At 54.9% G+C, this 20,333-nt stretch overlaps 12 protein-coding genes across 12 annotated transcripts; 5 read left to right on the forward strand and 7 right to left on the reverse strand.

Moving 5' to 3' along the window:
- Positions 1-134: 134 nt before the first annotated feature.
- On the reverse strand, positions 135-847 carry DL89DRAFT_273675 (putative ribosomal protein L13; the record flags this gene model as incomplete). The annotated part of the gene is made up of 2 exons (XM_040889094.1): positions 135-521; positions 614-847. 2 exons carry the CDS (start codon positions 845-847, stop codon positions 135-137), a joined length of 621 nt encoding a protein of 206 aa, XP_040747376.1.
- Positions 848-2,481: 1,634 nt separating this feature from the next.
- On the reverse strand, positions 2,482-3,013 carry DL89DRAFT_289785 (uncharacterized protein; the record flags this gene model as incomplete). Its single annotated transcript, XM_040890003.1, has 3 exons — positions 2,482-2,910; positions 2,943-2,972; positions 3,005-3,013. The coding sequence occupies 3 exons, from the start codon at positions 3,011-3,013 to the stop codon at positions 2,482-2,484; spliced, it is 468 nt and encodes a 155-aa protein (XP_040747377.1).
- Positions 3,014-3,602: 589 nt separating this feature from the next.
- DL89DRAFT_264115 (40S ribosomal protein S16) lies at positions 3,603-4,506 on the reverse strand. Its single transcript, XM_040886107.1, has one exon. It carries the CDS (start codon positions 4,057-4,059, stop codon positions 3,637-3,639), a length of 423 nt encoding a protein of 140 aa, XP_040747378.1. The 5' UTR covers positions 4,060-4,506; the 3' UTR covers positions 3,603-3,636.
- A 369-nt stretch (positions 4,507-4,875) lies between these two features.
- Positions 4,876-5,643, reverse strand: DL89DRAFT_264116 (ribosomal protein L32e). The gene is made up of 2 exons (XM_040886108.1): positions 5,247-5,643; positions 4,876-5,215 (listed from the first exon to the last, which is right to left on the reverse strand). The coding sequence occupies exons 1-2, from the start codon at positions 5,326-5,328 to the stop codon at positions 4,929-4,931; spliced, it is 369 nt and encodes a 122-aa protein (XP_040747379.1). The 5' UTR covers positions 5,329-5,643; the 3' UTR covers positions 4,876-4,928.
- An 804-nt stretch (positions 5,644-6,447) lies between these two features.
- On the forward strand, positions 6,448-7,028 carry DL89DRAFT_319772 (uncharacterized protein; the record flags this gene model as incomplete). Its single annotated transcript, XM_040891153.1, has 3 exons — positions 6,448-6,678; positions 6,713-6,832; positions 6,876-7,028. 3 exons carry the CDS (start codon positions 6,448-6,450, stop codon positions 7,026-7,028), a joined length of 504 nt encoding a protein of 167 aa, XP_040747380.1.
- Positions 7,029-7,432: 404 nt separating this feature from the next.
- On the forward strand, positions 7,433-8,898 carry DL89DRAFT_280637 (26S proteasome subunit P45; the record flags this gene model as incomplete). Its single annotated transcript, XM_040889602.1, has 2 exons — positions 7,433-7,723; positions 7,841-8,898. Exons 1-2 carry the CDS (start codon positions 7,552-7,554, stop codon positions 8,896-8,898), a joined length of 1,230 nt encoding a protein of 409 aa, XP_040747381.1. The 5' UTR covers positions 7,433-7,551.
- Positions 8,899-8,924: 26 nt separating this feature from the next.
- DL89DRAFT_264117 (UNC93-like protein) lies at positions 8,925-11,174 on the reverse strand. Its single transcript, XM_040886109.1, has 2 exons — positions 10,801-11,174; positions 8,925-10,298 (listed from the first exon to the last, which is right to left on the reverse strand). The coding sequence occupies exons 1-2, from the start codon at positions 10,844-10,846 to the stop codon at positions 8,992-8,994; spliced, it is 1,353 nt and encodes a 450-aa protein (XP_040747382.1). The 5' UTR covers positions 10,847-11,174; the 3' UTR covers positions 8,925-8,991.
- Positions 11,175-12,296: 1,122 nt separating this feature from the next.
- On the forward strand, positions 12,297-12,965 carry DL89DRAFT_11232 (uncharacterized protein). Its single transcript, XM_040883118.1, has one exon. It carries the CDS (start codon positions 12,375-12,377, stop codon positions 12,726-12,728), a length of 354 nt encoding a protein of 117 aa, XP_040747383.1. The 5' UTR covers positions 12,297-12,374; the 3' UTR covers positions 12,729-12,965.
- A 1,056-nt stretch (positions 12,966-14,021) lies between these two features.
- Positions 14,022-14,674, forward strand: DL89DRAFT_219476 (PH domain-like protein; the record flags this gene model as incomplete). The annotated part of the gene is made up of 3 exons (XM_040884394.1): positions 14,022-14,174; positions 14,278-14,318; positions 14,479-14,674. Coding segments are annotated over 3 exons (390 nt in total), but the record flags the coding sequence as incomplete, so codon positions are not given.
- Positions 14,675-16,087: 1,413 nt separating this feature from the next.
- DL89DRAFT_264121 (uncharacterized protein) lies at positions 16,088-16,355 on the reverse strand. Its single transcript, XM_040886110.1, has one exon. It carries the CDS (start codon positions 16,343-16,345, stop codon positions 16,094-16,096), a length of 252 nt encoding a protein of 83 aa, XP_040747385.1. The 5' UTR covers positions 16,346-16,355; the 3' UTR covers positions 16,088-16,093.
- A 455-nt stretch (positions 16,356-16,810) lies between these two features.
- Positions 16,811-17,956, reverse strand: DL89DRAFT_11249 (uncharacterized protein). Its single transcript, XM_040883119.1, has one exon. The coding sequence runs from the start codon at positions 17,606-17,608 to the stop codon at positions 16,865-16,867; it is 744 nt and encodes a 247-aa protein (XP_040747386.1). The 5' UTR covers positions 17,609-17,956; the 3' UTR covers positions 16,811-16,864.
- Positions 17,957-19,348: 1,392 nt separating this feature from the next.
- Positions 19,349-19,810, forward strand: DL89DRAFT_300049 (uncharacterized protein; the record flags this gene model as incomplete). Its single annotated transcript, XM_040890817.1, has 1 exon — positions 19,349-19,810. One exon carries the CDS (start codon positions 19,349-19,351, stop codon positions 19,808-19,810), a length of 462 nt encoding a protein of 153 aa, XP_040747387.1.
- Positions 19,811-20,333: the final 523 nt, after the last annotated feature.

Below are 20,333 nucleotides of genomic sequence, written 5' to 3' on the forward strand. Positions count from 1 at the left end.
CATGGCATGTTCGCGGTCGCATATCGCCGGATCACAGTTCCGTTTTCTTGCACATGCTGCTCAATATTGGTGACGTAGGAAAGAAAGACAGCCCCTCTTTAAAACAGCTAAATGTTATTTTATTTCGAAGGTGTTTACTTCTTGGCCTTGTTGGCAGCCTCCTCAGCAAGAAGAGCCTTGCGCTTCTCGACGATACCGCGGACCTTGTAGACACCACGAGCCTCGCGCAGGGTGACGAAAGCCTTGGCCTTCTTCTCCTCGGCGGTGACGGCGCGGGGAGCCTCAGCGACGTAGCCGTCGGTGATGGGAACAGCCTGACCACGGGCCTGGACGGCGTTCTTGTAAGCCTCGACGTCCTCAGCAGAGCGCTTCTTGGCGTTGCGGGGCAGGACGACGAGCTTGGCGACGTAGGCCTTCAGGCGCTCAACGTTGGCCGACAGCGACTCCTCGCTGCGGTTGCGGCGGCGGTAGTCGACAGCGATGCCAACAGTGGCAGCGTACTTGGCGGTAAGGCCAGCAGCCTAAAAGGTAGAAAAACAGAAATCATTCAGTACACAATATTGCCCGTACCATGTACGCTCGTTCTCGCTGACCCATGTCCATCGATCCTTACCTTGAGCTCCTCCTTGGTGAAACCACGGCCAGCACGAACCTTGCGGTTGTACTTCACGGTCGGGCAACGGACAACAGGGCGCAGAGCCTCGATCGGGCGCGGGGCGATCTTAGCAGCCTTGGCGAAGCGAGCGCGACGGCGGCGGAGCTTCTGTCCCGGCTGGTTGAAGTGGGTCTTAATCCTAAGGTCCCACTCCTTGCGCAGGTGAGCACTGGCAATCTGTTTGGTAAGCATGGTCTACACAAGGTGATCAATACAGGGCTTCAGAGATTAGCGGTGTGGTACTTTTGGGGGTGGAGCGTTTTCCTAGGAACTACAGCCCAGTTTCTCAAGCGCCAGCATCAACGCGGTCCACCACCAGCAGCAGTCTAACAAGGTCCATTCCGCGACGGCCAGCCCTGCGACTCTAAAGGGTTCCTCAATATAGCCTGCATTCTGCTAGCACCACTAGACGGCACCAGCGAATGCTTGAACCCCGGAATTTCGCATCCGCTACGGAAATTATAGGATTTTGTCTCAATTGCGTCTCGCTGCTCCTCAATTTTTGATTGCTGCTGGTGGTACGATTCTCAGCCCCGTGGATGCGATGATGGATGCGCGCAAAATATCGACTCGTACCTCGTCTTTCTTTCGTTAAGATGAATGAAACGATGGAGGAAAAGGGTGTGATCGATGTTACCGCGAAGCCCGTCTGTTTTGCGCCTGACCCAGCCAAAGCCGTTTTTTCACCGAGAACTGATTGGGTGATTACATCTTAGTGTATGGCATGCTGATTTCTGGTGGAGGATTGCGATCTGTTGATTTCGCTTTGGCAGCCGCAGTCCTTCTGTGCTGTCCGATGGTCCAATTTGCCATCATCAATGCCACCGCACTTTGCTCCGATTCATCGATCCATATGAGGTTAAGACAAATGCGAATGTAGTGCCTTTGACACAAGTGCATGCTTAGCCGGCTGCCAGCCATATAAATGCGCTGCTTTGCCTACATGCTTCCAATGCACCCCCACAACCTTCCTATTCTCGAAAATGGCCCTTGCACCCAACCCCTCCGGCTCACCTGCATAGCCTTAGTCCTGCCCAAAGACTTCCTGCAATCGTGCTCATCGATATCGCCAAGTTTCTTCATGTGCTCCATGCACCAACTATGTTTAGGAGCCTGTGGAGCATTACGCCAAAGTATGCCTATATGGTCCGGTTCCTAGGGTGTGCCGAGCGTGGCGCAGTGCGTGTCACCATCTACTTTTCCACGAAGCATGGTTCGGGTATGAAATGTATCGATACAGATCGAGTATACGGAGGAGAACGTAATTCGGACCTGTCGGCATTCAGCGATCACTACATGAGTCTTAAGTTCTATCCACGACCTTGGGGATGACACAGTTCCCAACATTGCTGGTTATGTACACGAGCGTGAGATGTCTGAGGAGCTTCAATTCCTATCAAGGCCCGCACCGATATGCTTAGCAATATTAGGCTACCAAACGTCGCGGATATTCTTATTTGTGTTTACAATTCGAACCCACCCACCCAAGCGTCTATCTCGAGATTAAAAGAGTCTACCAGACTACTTGCTCAGAGCCTTCATAGAATGGCCCCAAACACTAACAATGTCATGGTTGTGAGCAAGAGCAGCTTGTCGACAACATGCACATACATAGCGGCAGAGACTCTGATTTGAACAGCTTTTCGGCATAACTCTCTGGAGACCTGGCACTCGGCTTCAGACATGGTCAACCAAGGGCACGTACTACTAACCATCGATGGCTTTCTTGATTGGCAATAAACAAGCAGCAACACTCTTCGCATTCCCCCTTTTGATATTGGATACAGATGACACCAAATGGCATTCTGAAGAGATCCTTTATTAAGCTATTCTGCATGCAGATGGCTACTGGCAACCATCCGCCGAATCATCCGCATAGCCTCATGAGGGTACTCTACATAGGTGCCGGGGCGCATCCACTTGCCGCGAACCTTCACGACAATATTACTGTCACGGATCTCATCCAAGGAGTTGAACCCGATATTGCCCGCCTGCTTGCGCGTGATCAGCCGCGGCTTCAGCGCCCAGCAGATGTTGCCAAACGCCGGTCCCCAGTCCTTCACCTCGTACCACTTTACGTTAGCCTCGCGCGCCGTCTTCACATACTCAATTGTGTGCCACGGGATAAACGTCGAGTTCAGGGCTGGGAACCAGTATCTCTTGATGCGCAGCCCGTCGCGGCTCACCTGTATGTAGTCGTCCTCGTACAGGATCGACTCGTCGTCGGCTGTGAGATAGTCGTCAGCAGGCTCGTCCTAGGGCCAGCGGCGCGCTGTTGGTTGTGAACCCGCTGATCGTCGACATCGACCGCCGCAGCCTGGGCAGCAGCCGGATATTTTCTTGGGCGACTGTAGCCATTAGGTAATATCAAGATTATATGGTTAGTTAGTAAAAGTGCAGAGCAGAAAAGCCGCTGTCATAAAACTGGGCAGTCGCATCGCTCCTTGGGGCACCTGGTGCTTTTATGTGGTGGGTAAGGGTGGGACACGCGGAGCACAATGAAAGCAGCAAATCATTCCGCAATTTCTTGGCAAAGGATACACTGCATGACTTGCCAAGTAACGGGGGGCGTCATTGACCATGCCCGCCGATATTTCGGCCTATGCAGCATTCTTCCTGAGAAAAGCCAAGACCCGCGTGCCTTGGCCCCTCCCCACGAAGGGGCGATACAGTAAGGGATAGGTTGACATAGTGATCGACAGCTGATTGCTAATAGTGATGCCACATGCCTGCGCTGTCTCGCAAAGAGCCAGGAGCATCACATTATCCAGCCGCAGCAGCACACGCACATACCACACCGCACTTGGTATATGGCTGACCAACATGGACGACTATACTGCCAATACTTTTTCAAAGCTATATAGATTATGCATGCTCGCAACAGCCAAACGATATGTCGGACAAGGGCATAGATTTGGTGACGACAAAAAGCAATACTGTCTGGTTTCCGGAAAATGTTGAAAGAGAAAAGATTGCGAAACTTAACGGTACGACTTCTGGAAGCGGGCACGGGCACCCGGACCACCGAACTTCTTGGGCTCGCAGCGGCGGGGATCGGCGACCAGCAGGGAACGGTCGTAGGCGACAAGCAGATCCTTGATCTCCTTCTTCGAGGCCTCATCGACGAACTTCTGGTAGAAGGCGACGACACCCTTGGCAATAGCCTGACGGATGGCAAAGACCTGCGAGGTGTGACCACCACCGCGGACGCGGACGCGGATGTCAAGGCCGGCGAACTTGTCCTCGCCAACAATGAGGATGGCCTCGTAGACCTTGAAGCGCAGGATCTCAGGCTCCAGGAGCTCGAGCGGCTGGCCGTTGATGCGGATCATACCCTTACCGCGCTTGACGTGGGCGACGGCAGTAGCGTTCTTTTTGCGACCGAAAGTCTGAACAGCCTCCATTCTACAGAGCACAAAAGGGTGAATAGTTGTTTAGCAGCGTGTGCCTGAAAAGCGAGGATATGCAAAGGCGAGCACTAAAGCACGTTGCGGCCTGGCCACTCAGTCGCCATAGCACGTAAGGAGGACTGGCGCGCGGCCTTTCGGCACTAGCCTGGCGCCCATATGGCTGGCACACCCTCTGGTCTCAACACCTTGCTGAAATGACCGTGTTGGGTCAAATGCCAGCGACATGCACGAGCGCCATTCCGGGTTCTCAGGCTGGTGCGAATCGGCAGTCTCCTCATTTTCTCCCAATCCGCCATTGTGGCAAATTATCTCTCCTCCGAAAAATTCGCGCGCCGGCTAGTGTGCTATGGCCGATTGGATACGCCGATGGATGTGCGTGCAAAATCTCCCCAGGTCGACCTACGTTTTCCTTGATAGATATTCCGAAAGAATCAAAGATAATTTTGAAAAAGAGAGAGTCCCCCAACGCCGCTCTTGAAGGTGCAACTTTGAGGCAGTGCACGCTGCCCAGCCCTCGCCAGCCCTCCGCCAGGCGTTTGTGCAGGCCTGGTCTTTGATCTGCTAATCACATCAGCGGCCACATGCTAGATCCAGCGGGCATACGCTCGGATTGCTCGATTTCGCTGCATCTGCGAGTCTTGGTGGGCCCTGGCTCGTAGGCAGCCCGTTCGCGTGGCACTGCCAGCGTCAGCTCAGCATGCCACGCCCATGCACGCAGGCAGCCATCTCTCTCCATGTACATATGCATCATCCACATGTGTGATTGCGTGTTACATTGTCAAAAATGCCTATTTCCGTTAATGTTTGTCGTTGCAAGATTTAAAGTTGCCCCTGAAAAACAAGAAACATATAAGAAAGACATTTTAGTTCTCGACAGCGCGGACACGGGCATCGGCGTTGATGACCTTGATGCCAAGCTGCTGGGCACGCTCGACAAGCACGACACGCTTCTTGGCGCCGATGTTGTGGGCGATCTCAGCGGCGTAGGTGCGGTTGAGCATGACCAGACCCTCGAGGTCCTTCAGGTTCTGGACGGTGTACTTGCGGAAGCCGTCCGGAAGCAGGAAGCGGGTCTTCTGGTTCGATCCGTAACCGATCTTAGGGTGGGGGCGGGTACCCTTGAAGCGACGGCGAGTGCGCGAGTCAATACCTCTGGGGCGGCGCCACGAGGTAGGGCACACGCTTGAAGCGGTCCGACTGGATGCGAATGAAGGGCTTAGTGCGCTTCTTGACAATGTTAACCTTCAGGGCAGGGCGAACCATCTACAGGTGCAAGCGGTGCGTGTTGTTAGTGCCGATGGGATGGGCAATTCCGGGTAATTCATTCACATTTCACGCCTTTCTGTTGGCGGTGCGCTTTTCCGGGGCAAGGGGGAGAGCAGCACTTTCGCAATTTCAGCCCATTCTGTCCATTCCGCTCTCTCTCAGTCCTGCAAAATGCTCTCCCCGCGTATCCATTGCCACCGATACCGCATCCAACGCCCGTATTCGCTGCGCCACGACAAAATCTCCCCTCTTTTACCTTTGATATATCCTCAAAAAAAAGTTTCGGATTATTGGAAAGAGGGAGTCGCCGACTTAAGCGCTAAATTGCCCAGTATGAGCCCGCCCAGCAAAAATGCCAAAAGCTGAGGCCTGGAGCGGTGATGATCACGAGGTGGCTAAATCACATTGGAAATTAGAGGATTAGCATCGCCGAATCTAGAGCCATTTGTGGTTTTGCTGCGTCCGGACGTCGATGCTGGACGTGCGCTGCTGAGCGAGAAGGAGTGGATGGAAGACTGCACTGGTGATTGGCGACACCATACAATGGCGGCGCAATTCGAGATCGGTCGGAGCCTGGACCCGGTGCAATGTTCTCACGAGCTTGATTGAGATAACGCATGGCTCGCATATAGGGACTTGGTATATAGCACTATCCTCACCAGCGAAGCACCCTTAAGCCCCTTAAGCCCCCTTTCTGAAGCCTGGTTTGATACAATCAGAGCAAATGCGCGGCCGAGTAAAGGAGTGCGTGCGCCCTACTCCCAGGCTCCCTTGCATTTCCCTGGGTAAAGTCAAAAATACACCGGAAAATCCGGGTAGTCCAATGCCTTTGCACTATTGGGCGCTTTACGCATGAGGATCTAAAAATATGGCCTTGACACCCTTCCATGGAACAGCTAGCTCCCACTAGATCGCAACCAAATGCACCTGGTGCATCATCTGGGTAGTCACATGCTGAGTCCAAAAATACCCAATTCGTTAACCAAAAATGCCGCATCATCCACACTATATAAGGTGCAGACAATGGCCCTCCTCCAGACAGCATCACTTCACTACAGCCCAGCTCAAGTACCTCGCTCTTCCCACAAAGCACATACCAAATACCGCTTGCCGACAATGAAGTTCTTCGCCACTGCCGCTGCCTTCCTCGCCACCGCAGCCATGACTGTCTCTGCCATCCCGCTGATCCACGCCAGCTACAGATTTGCTCCTACCAAGGACGCCTCGCTTGGCCTCAGCCAGAAAAACTACAACACGACCTTGGGTACGGAAAAGACGATCTACTCGTCAAACAAGCCCGACGATGTCCACCAGATTCTGCTCGGCTTTACAATGCCGGATGAGGCGGTTCAGAATGCCAAGTACATCACCAAGTGCACAGCTGACCATGCCGTTCTTTGAAATCCCACAGAGCGCCCCGGCCACGATCTGGGCCATTCGCGGCGAGGGCGAGTGGGACCAGGCTACCGTCACCGGTGCGCACCAGCCTGCCAAGGTCGGCGTCGAGAAGAAGTTCTTGGTTGATTCCAATCGAAGACTTCCAGCTCGATGTCACCTACATGTGTGTGGATGCTGCACAGAAGGGAGCCGACATTTCCATCTTTGTTGCCAGCCTCGACTCGCCGTACACTGGCACTTCCATCGAGGGTGGCCGCCCTGCGACGCTAGAGGTCGGCGTTCTGTTCCAGCACAACTAAATCCATACAGTCTTAATTTATACTTGCCTAATATTTTCTAACTTAAACTACATATCCAGTCCACCACTACCTGAAGCATTCGCCGTGTGTACTTTCTTGACAATGGCGCATTGGATGACATGCGGATGTTTATTTCCTAGATAAATAGCTTCAGGACATTGAGCACACGAGCATGGTGGCACCATACCCAGAAAGCACCAGTAGTCCTTCGCTGATGGCTGGCTTCATGGTTAATGTATGCTGGACACACCCAGCAACAAATATCTGGACATCTCTTGGCGGGTCCCAATGCACATTGACGATAGCCGTTCCACGTGACTATGTCCAATTCGTGTTAATCAACTAATCTGCAGCGGCGGGTGAGTGCGTCAGCGCTTTTCTCGCAAATTCGTCAGCACAGCGGGGGCTTTAAACAAATTCGGTTCGCTTCTTGCACTTTGCTCTTCTCAAATACCAACCCTCTTCCAGCCGTCCTAACACTACATATTCTCGTTACTCTATCACTCGGAAAAGACAGCTTTCAATGTCGGCAACAAAGGTCGCACAAAAGGTCGGAAAAAGCGAGGCGAGCAATGGCCAGCAGGGCATTCGCGAGTACCACCTTCACAAAATCCAGGAGACGGAGCAGAAAATTGTCGACAAGACACAGAACCTGCGCCGCCTGGAGGCCCAGCGCAATGCACTAAACACGAAGGGTAAGCAGCTACGAGCAATATGCCAGCGACATTGTGTCTTGCGCAGGCTCCCAATTTTGCCACAGTTCCCATCCTAACACTCAATCGCAATTCTCTGTATTCATATTCCTTGTCTAGTTCGTCTGCTAAAGGACGAACTCAACCTGCTCCAGGAGCCAGGGTCGTCAGTGGCGGAGGTCGTGAAGGTCATGGGCAAGAAGAAGGTGCTGGTCAAGGTTCAGCCCGAGGGCAAGCACGTGGTGGATATCGCAGAGGACATTGACATCACGAAGCTGACGCCGTCGACCCGCGTGGCACTGCAGTCTGATACGTTCAAGCTGTACAAGATCCTGCCCAACAAGATCGACCCGCTGGTGAGCCTGATGATGGTCGAGAAGGTACCTGACTCGACATACGACATGATCGGTGGACTTGACAAACAGATCAAGGAGATCAAGGAGGTTATTGAGCTGCCGGTCAAGCACCCGGAGCTGTTTGATGCGCTGGGTATTGCACAGCCCAAGGGTGTGCTTCTGTACGGCCCGCCTGGTACAGGAAAGACGCTGCTGGCACGTGCAGTCGCCCACCACACTGACTGCCGGTTCATCCGCGTGTCGGGGTCGGAGCTGGTGCAAAAGTACATTGGCGAGGGTAGTCGCATGGTGCGCGAGCTGTTTGTGATGGCCCGCGAGCACGCGCCGTCCATCATCTTCATGGACGAGATTGACTCGATTGGCTCGTCGCGCGGCGAGTCGGGTTCTGGCGGCGGCGACTCTGAGGTGCAGCGCACGATGCTGGAGCTACTCAACCAGCTCGATGGCTTTGAGCCGTCGCAGAGTATCAAGGTCATCATGGCCACCAACCGTATCGATATCCTGGACTCGGCGCTCCTGCGTCCGGGCCGTATCGACCGTAAGATCGAGTTCCCGCCTCCAAATGAGGTTGCCCGTACCGACATTCTGCGCATCCACTCGCGCAAGATGAACCTGACTCGCGGCATCAACCTGCGCAAGATTGCCGAGCGCATGTCAGGAGCCAGCGGTGCTGAGGTCAAGGGCGTGTGTACCGAGGCTGGCATGTACGCGCTGCGTGAGCGGCGTGTGCATGTCACACAAGAGGACTTTGAGATGGCTGTATCCAAGATCATGAAGAAGGACTCGGAGCAGAACACGTCGCTGCAGAAGCTGTTCAAGTAGTTATACTTGTGTTTCCTTTCGCCACATTTTCATTACAGGTGTTTCATCTTTTTATTTTCAAACCAAGAAACTACACGTGGAGAACAGGGCTTTTTAGAGGTACTCGAGGTCGTCGTGGTTGCCCTTGATGAGCCAATCGTCGGCCGGCAGATCCTCGACCTCATCGGACTGGTTTTTGATGTTGTAGGCAACGTAGAACATGAAGGGCAGCGCGCAGGCCATCAGCACCCAGTTGGCAATGAGCTGGTGCATCAGCGTGACGCCCTTGGCATCGAGCTGCCAGGCGACGGCGGCGCCAAGCGACTGCATGCCCTTGTAGAAGCCAGCGTAGCGGGCAAGCATCTGCGAGTCGTTGGTCAGAGTACCCAGCATCCAGTATGCCAGGGACTGCCACAGCGCATCGACGCCGCCCATGAAGCAGAACAGGATGATCGGGCCCACTGCGCGAGAGGACTCGGTGAAGTCGATCAGACCGCCTGGGTAGTCAGTGTCAGCGGTCGTGGTCGGGCCGTGCGTGTACCGCTGCTGCATGACCAGAGTGCATCCCCACATGACATTGCCCAGGATGGCCACAATGCCTAGTGACGTGAGTGCCCGGTGGCGGCGGCTCATTTTCTCACGGTCGTGCAGGAACGAGATCACGTATGCGGCGGCCATCTGCGATGCCCAGTACAGCATCGAGTTCAGTCCACGCGTGCGGATAGTGAACAGCGAGCCGTTGAAGGCACCCCACTGGTACGAGTAGAAGAAGTTGGACACAAAGCACATGGGCAGCAGAAGCAGCATCCACGGGTTCATAAACAGCTTGAGCACCTCGATTGCCTCGTAGCGCACGTCAGTGTAGCGCATCAGCACGACGTGTGAGCCGTCGCCGCGCACGACACGCTCGGGCGGGGCCAAGGCAAGAGCAGCAAGCGCACCCAGGGCCTCAAGCGCAACGAAGACGATGTAGCCGGCATCAGGCAGTGGCTTCGCCGGGCTGTCGCGGTCCTCGTTGAAGTTGACTACGAACGGGACGATACCGCCTATGACGCCGCCGAGGTTGAAGATGACCCAGAAAATGGAAATGTACCTTCCCTTCTGATTCTCGTTCGGATACGACATCATGATCATTCCCTGCGCAGACCACAGAATACCAGCGCCAATCCCGAGAATCGGGCCGGTGCTAATGGTGAATGCACCGTTTTTGGTGTGGTTGTAGTAGATGTACGAGGCCGAGTAGAGAGAGTACGTCAGACCAGAGAGGAAGATGGTCCAGCGAATTCCACACAGGTTGACAATGGCGCCACCAAGAACACCAAACACGATGAATGTACAGTACAGTCCGGTGTTTGTGTTGTTGGACACTGTCCGGTCAACCTGCCCGGCACCGCCAACAGCATTCAGGGCGTTGAACATGCCTACGAAAACAAACAGCGACTCCGCGCATATTTAGTAAATATCTGCTTCAAGTCGGGGTCTGACGACATTGAGATGCAAACAGATATGAGCACTTGCCCTGTCTAGTGCAAGCCATATATCCCCAGTGCCACAAATACCCAACATTGGAGCAGGAGCAGCAGCGAATAAACAAACAAACGGAGCATCATTGCTATTAGCCAGGGCCAGTTTGGGTGCCTAAAATGAGCCGAGAATATCTATTTCGGAAATAGGTACGCTTGCCATACGCAATCATGCGCGCGGAGCATAGAGTAGCAATCAACATTGGCAATCATTTCTGCTCCTGCTCAATTGAGGGGCCGGCTGGAGTGGGATGAGGAAGGAGGACATGCGAGCTTGTCAGGTTCCACAGCGTGGCTTCCCATACGGAACCAGAGCTGTGTGACAGGGATAGAGAGGCAGAGCGTATGTGGGCGCGCGAGCAAGGTATGCTGCTATGAGCAGCGTCAATCGGTGTCTTACCTGGGCACAGGAAGCAAATGAGGCTCATGATGACCACTTGGGTCATCGGGCTGTTGTAGCGTATCCGCTTCATATTTGCGTGTGTGAGGGCTGTGTTTCTGAGATTATGAACAAATGGTGGCTAGAAGTAACAAGAGGGCGAATACTGGTAGTGAATCGGCGACCCAGAAGGACAGGAGTATTTGCAAGAGCTGAAACGCCTCAAGGGAAAAGTGGGCAGGCTAAATAAGGAGGGTGGAATAAAGGAGAGAAAAATACAGATCCGGCTAGCCCTGTGTAAATTGCCAGGGAGCAAAGCAGGCTTTATCAATGAAGCGCACAGCGGTCCGCTCTAGAAGCGCCGGAAAAAAGTTGACGGACAAGTGAATTTCCACTCTCTGGGGCAAGGAGGCAGGGTGAAGCATCATCCCATCCTACCACGCTTTTTTTTTTTGAATGTCCGGTCCTCAGCCAATGATGCACATTCGCCGCCAAGCACTTCGGGCCACAGCTTTTGAGTACTGATTTTTCTGCAGCTCAGACTGGATGACCAAGGGCCCCGGCACCCTCCCCCAGCACACCCCCTCCCGCCTCTGTCGCTGTAACACGCGGCATGGATTGGCGGAGCACTTGAAACAGTTGGAAAGGAAGGCAATCACTTTTTTTTTCGCCTGTCCATTTACAGAAAGCACAGTTCAATGCAAGATCCCGGCTTCATTTCAGTGCCTGAACACTGAACAGTAGACGCAAGGGGAGCCAGGCAGAGTCTGTGGAAGCACGGGCGAGGCTAAGGTAGCAGGTCGCGCTGTGCGACGCAGGTGGGAGAAAAGAACACTCTCTGGGCTAGCTTTGGCAAGCCGGAAAGGAAAAAAGCCGGGAGGACATCGATCCTCCTTGGCTCGCTCATGTTTGTGCAGTTAATGAAAATGAAGCAGCGTGCACATACACAGCACAAGACGTCCGTGCCAGCGGCGAATTGGGGGCTGAGGATGCGACAACAAACAACCCATCTGTCTGGTGACTGGGGTGAGAGCGCATTGATAAGGTGGCGCTATGGGGGAACCGGGTACCTGCGACACCCCCAGAAATGGCTATAGGATCAGCGGCGGACAGCACGCAGGTGTGCTAGTGTTGTGCGGTTACCGCATTTGGTTTGGTAGCGGATAGGTGCTGCTCATCAGCATGCACCAGGCTCCTATAGGCACATACTGTATCTAATCCACCAACAGAGCCAGGAGCCTATAGGCGCCCGACATCGGGTGTCGACACTAATCGGCATGTATCCGGTGGATCTCTCCATGGAACTGGCCGGGTACTCTGCCCGGCGGAAGAGGCACAATGCCGCTCAGCTTGCAGCACTGTCTTTTTACTCCTGCCCCATCAAGCCGATGCTGTTGCCTATGCCAATCCCCGTGCTGCGCCCGGCTCGGCGCTTTCAGTATGTGCGGACGGACTGCATTGGCAATCCCCGCCGCCAGGCAAATAATGTTTGGGTTTTATTCTATTTCCGGGCCTTGCTAGTTTGCTCTCTGCAGCTGGCCCGCTCAGCAAAATGGCTCGTAGGCGCAGCAGCCTGTGTGTCGGAACACAGCACAATGGTGTGGTCCGGTTTGCAGATGTGGACCGGCTATCATCCAGTTTTAGCATTGCACATCTCTCCGGGCAAATGGCCGGGCGCGGACAGGAACGCGATGTGTGGAGGCCACACGCTCCGCGCTTTGGTTAGACCTGGGACTTTTATATCGGAGGCTGCCGTAAGAGTACTGTATCGATGGCAAAAGCGCTCATGGTCTGTGCACCTTAGCCGCAGCCGGACTAGGCTGGGCGGATATGCGCTGCGTCTTTTTGTCGACATAGCACTCATCGGCTGGGCTGTTTATTTTTTCAGCCAGGCACAATTTCATCATGTAGACACCAAGGGCAATGCTCTTCTCATGAAACCCCGATAATCGGATGCCTCGGCTGCAGTATTGGTGATATGCAAGGAAAGTAGATCCGGTATCTTTGCGTGAGAGCTGGCTCTGAGATTTCACAGCTTCTGCCAGGCGATTTCAGGTAAAAGTGCTATATATCTGACGCCGGTACAAAGACAAACATGAATCTGGCCAATGCCACCCACAAAGGATATTTGTATACTGTGCCTCCTTTGTGATATAGCCAGGGACAGCAATTCTACACAAAAATTGGAATACCGGTGGTCACGTTTTTGACCATGCGAAACCAGTTCAGAGAGAAAATGCCCATCTCGATGTTGCTTTGCTTCGCAGAATAGGAGCACATGTCGCTCACCAGTGAGGAGGTTCATTCTACAGTATGCAGCATGATTAGCAGCCCAGTTTCGGGCCATTTAGAGGCATTTCCCAAGTGGACCTCCTCCCCTTGTCCGCAACCGATATTGCATTGGTCCGGCATCTGTCGAAACGGAATCAGCAATACGTGCATGTTGCAAAGTAAAGGAATGTGCACGATTGCCCAAGCCATGCACTGTTGAATAAAATGTGCAGCAATTCGTACAGCCCGCCTCTGTCAATAGTGCCTGCGGACCAGCGAATGGAAATAGGCCGGGTCTACACTGAACAGCAAGATGAAATTCTCGGGACGATTTACGCCCAAGGCCAGGGGAATAGCAAGAAGTAAAACTGGCTCTTTATTGCCATCTTTACACCTGATTCAGGCAGAACCGACTGCAACGGATTAAAACCGCTGGCGGTTTCCTGAATACACCTGCTCATTGCGTATGGATCCGCTGCTTGGACTCCATTTGTCGGCTATATGCGCTCTCTCCATGAGCGGCACAGCGGGCCAAAAATGAGCCAGGCCGATCTCTTTTGTCGATACAAGGGGTACGGGTATTTCTCCGCACCTGACATGCAGTTCCAAGGCATCGGAGGTCCAGACATTGGGCATCTAACAGCCCCTCAGGTCCAAAAGGAGATGGCGTGGTTTCTTCTGGCGCGGGCTGAGTGCCTCTGATCCCGCACACCAGCTCCAGCATACTGCCTTCCCACAATGGTCACGTGATCATGATCAGATGCACCTCGATATTAGATCACGTTCACGTGACTCTCGCAAAATGTGCGTAAAGCTGGGAGTCTGCTCGCAAATTTGCTGGACCCCAAGGGTCAAATTGGGAGCGGGAATTGGTGTTTGAGCTGCTCTTCTTTTCACAACTATTTTTGACAACGCGTTTAGTATTCCCGAACCTTACCTACCTTATTTTTACTCTGAGCGAAAATATACAAATGGCACCGAATAAACAGAACACGGCAGAGACGCGCAAGAAGCTAGCGGCAAACCTACAAGTTTTGCGCCGATACGACGAGCACATTCAGGCTATTGTTGGCACGACCAGCCATGTTGTGCTGTACCAGTTCCAGCAAGAGAGCTCGACGTGGGTAAGGACTGGCAGCAGCAGCAGCAGCAGCCAGGATTAAAAGGGCATTGGGAAAAAGACAAGCGTGACCATGCTAACAGTGCATGCTCTCTTCTTATATCTAGGCAAAGAAGGACGTGGAAGGGGCTCTATTTCTTTTTGAGAGGTAAGCGAGGAGAGGCACTGCACACGGCGAGCACGGGGATGGTTGTATTCTAGCGCTGAGCTTGCACTGGCTATTGTTTGGGCTGGGTCATACGGGCTTTGTTCTCCCTCGGTCTCACGGACGCGTCTCTAACCCCTTCTCGGTTTGTTTTGTACGTTAGGTCATCAGCACCGCACTATGGATTCATGGTGATGAACCGGCTGGGTATCGACAACTACACTGAGCTGCTTGGACCGCAGATCAGTATCCAGCCGACGGACGAATTCCTGATCTACCGACAGTCGGACGGGGCAGTAATGGGGATCTGGATCTACGAGGAGGCGGACCGCAAGTCGATTGCGACGCAGATGGAGGAGTGCAGTAAGACGGCCAAGTCGGCGTTTACGGGACAGCGACCTGCGCGGCTGTTTCCGCGCAACAGCGAGGAGGAGCGGCGGTTCCAGCAGGCATACCCACGCAGCCGGTCGAACAGCAAGCGTGAAGCCAACAGCAGCGAGAACGCCGAGCTGCAGGCACTGATTACGCGCACGAAGCAGATCCAGCAGCAGCGCAACCAGGCGCAGGTGCAGGCGCAGGTGCAGGTGCAAGCGGGCAACGGCAACTCGCTGGTCAGCAAGCTACAGGCGATGGGGCTGGATCCGTCGGGCGGCGGGCAGCAGTTGCAGGAGCAGGCCGCGAGGCCGAATGCACTGCCCGAAGACCCAGCGATTGTGCTGGCGCGCAAGTCGTCGGTGAAGCCGCAGGAGATGGCAGGCGGTAGCCAGGCGACAGGCGAGTCGGCATTCAGGTCCTCGCTGCCAGTGCCCACGACACACGCGCAGAACGGAACTGTGGTGAGTCTCGGTGGGTATAGCGGGGTGCAGGTGCCGCCATCGCCGCCAGCCCTGCATCCAGTGCCGTCGCCATACCCAGCATCCACCATCACCACGCCGCTGCCGTCGAATGCGAACCCGGCGCTGGCGCAGCGCATGCAGCAGGCGTTCTGGCAGTCGCAGATGGGGCCGATGGAGGGCATGCCTGCACACGCGTCGCCTGGGCCCCTGCCGCCGCCGCAGTTCGCCATGATGCCCGGCATGCATGCGTTCCCGCAGCTGGCAGGCGGGCACCCCGGGATCCACGGGTCTCCGGCGCCGATGCCGCCGTTTGTGCCTGGCACACCGCAGGCGCAGGCGCCGCCAGCCGCGAGCTCAGCAATGGCACAAAATCTGGCCGAGCAGCTGGTGTCGCTGGTCAAGCAGCGCATGAATCCGGGCCAAACGGCCGAGTTTGCGGCGGGAATGCAGCCGCAGATGCCACCCGATGTTGTGAAGGCACAGCGGGCGTTCTGCAGAGACTGGCTGATCCATGTAATCCAATCGGACGATGAGCTGGTCGACGCCTTTGTGCAGCGCTTCCCACCACCCATCTTCCCTGGATCGGCGGCCCCAATGCCCCAGCCGCAGCAGCCGCAGAAAGCACAGCAGCCAGTCCCGCCGCAGTCGCAGTCGCCGGCGACGGCCCAGTCGTAGCTGGTCCCATGGCGGAAACAGCGCGTGCTTCGGGTGAGCTGGCAAATTCGCCGTCTGTTTTGCTGTTTGGGTCCGTTTATAGACCTGGGCCCAAGACCATCACGCGGAGGTGCCCCTGACAAGCAGCCCCCTTGCGAACTGGCCAGCTGGCATCTACGGTTTTTGTAACCCACGAGCTTTTCATAATGTCATTCAGGCATAAATAGAAGGGAGAGTTGAGAAGAGAGCTAGCAAAAAGATAATGTGCAAAGTGTAAGTGGTTTTTTTTTACCAAGACTCGACGTGGACGTGGCTCCGCGGGAACATACCCGTAAGCCCATCCTGCACCGAGTCCTCGCCAATGGTGACAACCTCGCCAGCCCACCAGTCGTCGTTGATGCGCTCCTTGACGAGAATGCGGTCGCCCGCAGAGAAGCGCAAATCGCCGCTGACCTGCGGGTGATAGTCGTAAATGGCCGTGGCAAACACATGTTTTTGCTTCTGCTTCTTCTGCGGCAGGCTCGGCAGCGACTTGTTCATGGCCAGCGGCTGTTCTACCACGGGCGGCATATACACCATGGACTTGGACAGCATTGCCTGGCTGGCCTCGGAGGGCATGGGCGGGAAGTCAATGCTTTCCTTGGGAGAGGTCGGCGACACGAGCTTGGCGTGGGTCACCACGCTGCCCATGCTGATGCTGCCGGACCGCGAGCCCGCCGGGCTGCGAGGCGACTTTGCGCCCGCGTAGCTTGGGTGGTGGCGCTGGCCGCGCATGGGCGTGGGCAGCGGCTTGGGCGGCTGCTGCAGGACCAGCCCCAGCGACGACGACGACGACGATGCCGCCGCCGCCGCCGCCGCCGCGTGCGTCGCACCCTGGGTCATGACGCCGGTGTATTTGGCCTGCGAGTTCAGGTCTCCGGCGGGCCTTGGCGCGGCGCAGCTGCGGCGTGACCTGGTTCGTCCTGATGCTGTTTTTAGCAAACGCTTCCATGGCGACGCCCAGGATGCGTGTAGCTGCGCTTACGCACCGTGGCCAGCGTCGACGAGGCCGAGGTATCGCTATTGAGCGAGTCGTTGATCTCCTGCCACACGCGCGACTTGCGAATCGACTCCAGGCTGGCCAGCGACCCCTGGCTGGCATTCTCCGAGTTCTCGTCCGACGAGTACTCGGCGATAGTGGCCGAGTCGTTGCTTTTCTCCGAGCGCCTGCTGCCCTGCGACGCCTTGCGGAAGAACGCGTCGTCGGTGTCGCGCATCTGCTTGGCCTCCTCCTCGGCCAGGCTGGCCAGCGTCTGCAGCCCCAGCTGCTGGTGTGGCTTGGGCGACCGCGGCGAGCCTGCCGCTGCGCCGGCCAGCCTCCTCCACGTTGAACTTGCCGAAGAGCGCGCCCAGCTTGGCCCCCAGGCCCTCGAACTTTTGCGTCTTGGGCGACCGCGGCGACTGCAGGGCCGTGTGGATCTGCTGCTGCGGGGCCGTCTCCGACCGCTGCCGGGGAGTCCGCCGCGGGGTCGCGATTACACGTGCTGGCTCGCACGCTGTGCTCTTGCTCGTCGTCTTGGTGTACGTGCTGCATGTCTCCGTGCCGTACAGCGTGTCCTCGTCGTCGATGCCCACGACCGACCGCGGCAGGTAGCTGAAAATCGCGTTCTTGTCCGACTCCTTGATGGCGCCCACTGCTGCCAAATGCAGCACGTCGCGTCGCACAGAATTTGCCAGGTAGATCGCAAACATCTGGCTGTCCAGCTTTGGCTGCTGCATTGCAAAGGGCGTTGTCGCCCCGCTGCTCCTGACGGTAGCCATCATTTTTTTGCTTGACAGGCAGAAATAAAGGGTGGTATTACGTGCAAATAGGAAAGAGAAATGGTGTTCTCAGAACGGGTGTTTGGAGAAAGGGAGATATATATCGTTATTACGTGTTGCTGCACTGATAAAGGAAAAAAAAATAGATGTGGGCTTGTTGGCAAAAATAAATTTCGTGCAGGGAGTTGTCGTTAGAGCATTAGGATAATAGAGGCTGGAAAAAATGAGGCGGAGTTTGGAAGAGAAGAAGATGCAGAGCAGAAACGAGAAAGAGCCGCATTGTCCTTTGTCTGCTAAAACAGTCTGACCGGCAGGCTCATGCGGGAGGGGCTTGCGCGGATCCACGGCCAACGCGATGGGGGCGGCAAGGAGAACGAAAACAACAACAAGCCGGGCTTTCAAGTGGCAATCACAATTGCCACAAGGAGCAGGTATTTTTGGACCGACCGCAGCTGTTGCTTGGCACGGCTTGCCCAGCGTTTTGTTCGTCGATATATTAAATCCTCGCACCAAGAAACGCCAGCTACTACCATCTGGGCTCTATATCTGAATTAGAAACAATCGGGCGGTGTTTCCAATAACAAACTCTGCAACGTTGTTCGCATTGACAAAAAGCACAAAAAGTCTATGCACGCGAAATCAGACCAGCGCGTTCGTAGCTGTATACAACGTTCCCGCTGGGGCCGTCCTGCATTGCTACATGCACACAGCCTTATCCATTGTTGTGGGCTTTCAGGCGCAAGAACGCGCTCTCCCACATGGCACTAAAAATAGCTGCTTTTTATCTGTCCCTCATGCCAGCATGGATATCCCACATCTTTCCCTGCCTGCAGCCACACGGGTTGTAGATCCCAGCCCCCAGCCATGCCACACCCCAGCTCCAGTAACTAAAAAAGCGTATCTTCCACCACCACCCCTTTCGAAACTATCAGTCGCTCATGCCTTCGGATACTGCGCACACCTCAGCCTGCTGCCGAGCCCAGTGGCGCGACCAACCCCGAGCACAAGCGGTCGCTCACCGACGTCGTCAAGGTAGCAGACAAAAAAAAAACTACCCCACTATACTTGCTTTTCGGAAACTGCTTCTTGGCTGACACAAAAGATTTTTTTTTTCATGTAGGCACACAATTGGGACGACATGAAAAGCGTGGCTCGCACTGAGCCGTGTGCGCGCGAGGGGTTTCTGTATGGAATTGGCACGGGTGCGGGTGTTGCGGTCCTGCGGTTTTTCCAGCGCGGCAGGATTTTCAGCGCCGGCAACTGGGGCGTAGCTACATTTGCGGTCGTGGCGATTCCATGTCCAAGCAGCTGTGCCATTTCCAGCACGCCCACCAGAGGGCCAAGATCCACACACTGATGGAGATGCAGACAAAGGCAGTGCAGCGCAACATTGAGGGATTCGAGGCTGCAGAGGAGAACAAGTCCGACTAAAACCAGTGCAATGACTAGTGACTTACACAACATAGATCTTTAGGTGGCGTGTCAAATGCAGTTGGTTGCAGTATGTGAAATTGAAGAGATGTAGTGCCAGACGTGTGGCATTTACACAGCCGATAACATACCGCTACATAATGCATTAGTGTGTGTGGCAACTTGATAGTCATCGGAATTGTGTGCACCTACAGCAGGGCATAGTCGTCAGATATTAGATGTACAGCAGATAATACCAGCGCACACCAGCAGGTTTTCTTTCATCGAGGCATTTATATTTGCAAATGGACACAAACTCCTGGGATATTGAGCATGCCAAGCTCATTCTGGACCCTGCTGCTTGCATTCGCATGCTACCTCGTAATCAATGCACTCTTCCTCTCGCCCCTGCGCAACATACCCGGCCCCTTCATTGCCCGCCTCTCAGGACTGCGTGCCAGCCTAATCCACTTGCGAGGAGCAAACGCCGAAAAGTCCCGCGTGGATCACGCCAAATACGGACCCATCTACGTAATGGCCCCAAACATGGTGGCCGTATCAAGCCAAGAAGATATCAGGACAGTGCTCGGCACACACGCATTCCGCAAGTCCAAAGCACACTACAAGGCGGTGGACTTGTTTGGGATAGAGAATCTGTTTAGTGCCCGGACGCCCGCACTTGTGAACCAGCGCAAACGGCAGCTGGGCCCGTATCTGGGGCTCTCGTACTTGGCGAAAATGGAGCCAGCCATTATGAAGGCAGGGAATATGCGCATTGAAGGCCAAGTGGGATAAGCAGCTCACTCAGAGCAGCACCATTGAAATCGAATACAACCGGGATTTTGTTCTTGCCTCGCTGGATATCATCAGCACCCAGATATTCGGGTACGAAATTAATGGACTGGAGACTAACGACATGACGCTGGGAAACAATATAATCGAGGGCATTGCCTTCTATGCGTGTCACGCAATGTTCCCGACTGATTAAAGTGCCCCCGTTTTCGACTGCTCCTTTACAAGTGGCAGCGGTCAGCAAACAAGACCATCAGGCACTGCCGCGAATCAATCCATGCACGGCGTGAATTGCTTGCCAGCGGGGCGCCAAAAGCCGAATGATCTTTTGCAGGCATTCCTCGACGCCGAGGATCCCGAATCCCGGGTCCGTATGACAGAGGACCAGATTTTGGCAGACAGCATTATTATTCTAGCCGCCGGTGGCGATTCCATAGCCAACGCTATGACATGGCTCGTGCATTTGCTGACGACTGCACCCAAACATCTACAAGAAAGCAGTGGATGAGGTCCGCAGGAACTTTCC

The sequence above is a fragment of the Linderina pennispora genome (assembly GCF_002104995.1).
Source record: "Linderina pennispora strain ATCC 12442 chromosome Unknown DL89scaffold_1, whole genome shotgun sequence".
Taxonomy (NCBI): domain Eukaryota; kingdom Fungi; phylum Kickxellomycota; class Kickxellomycetes; order Kickxellales; family Kickxellaceae; genus Linderina; species Linderina pennispora.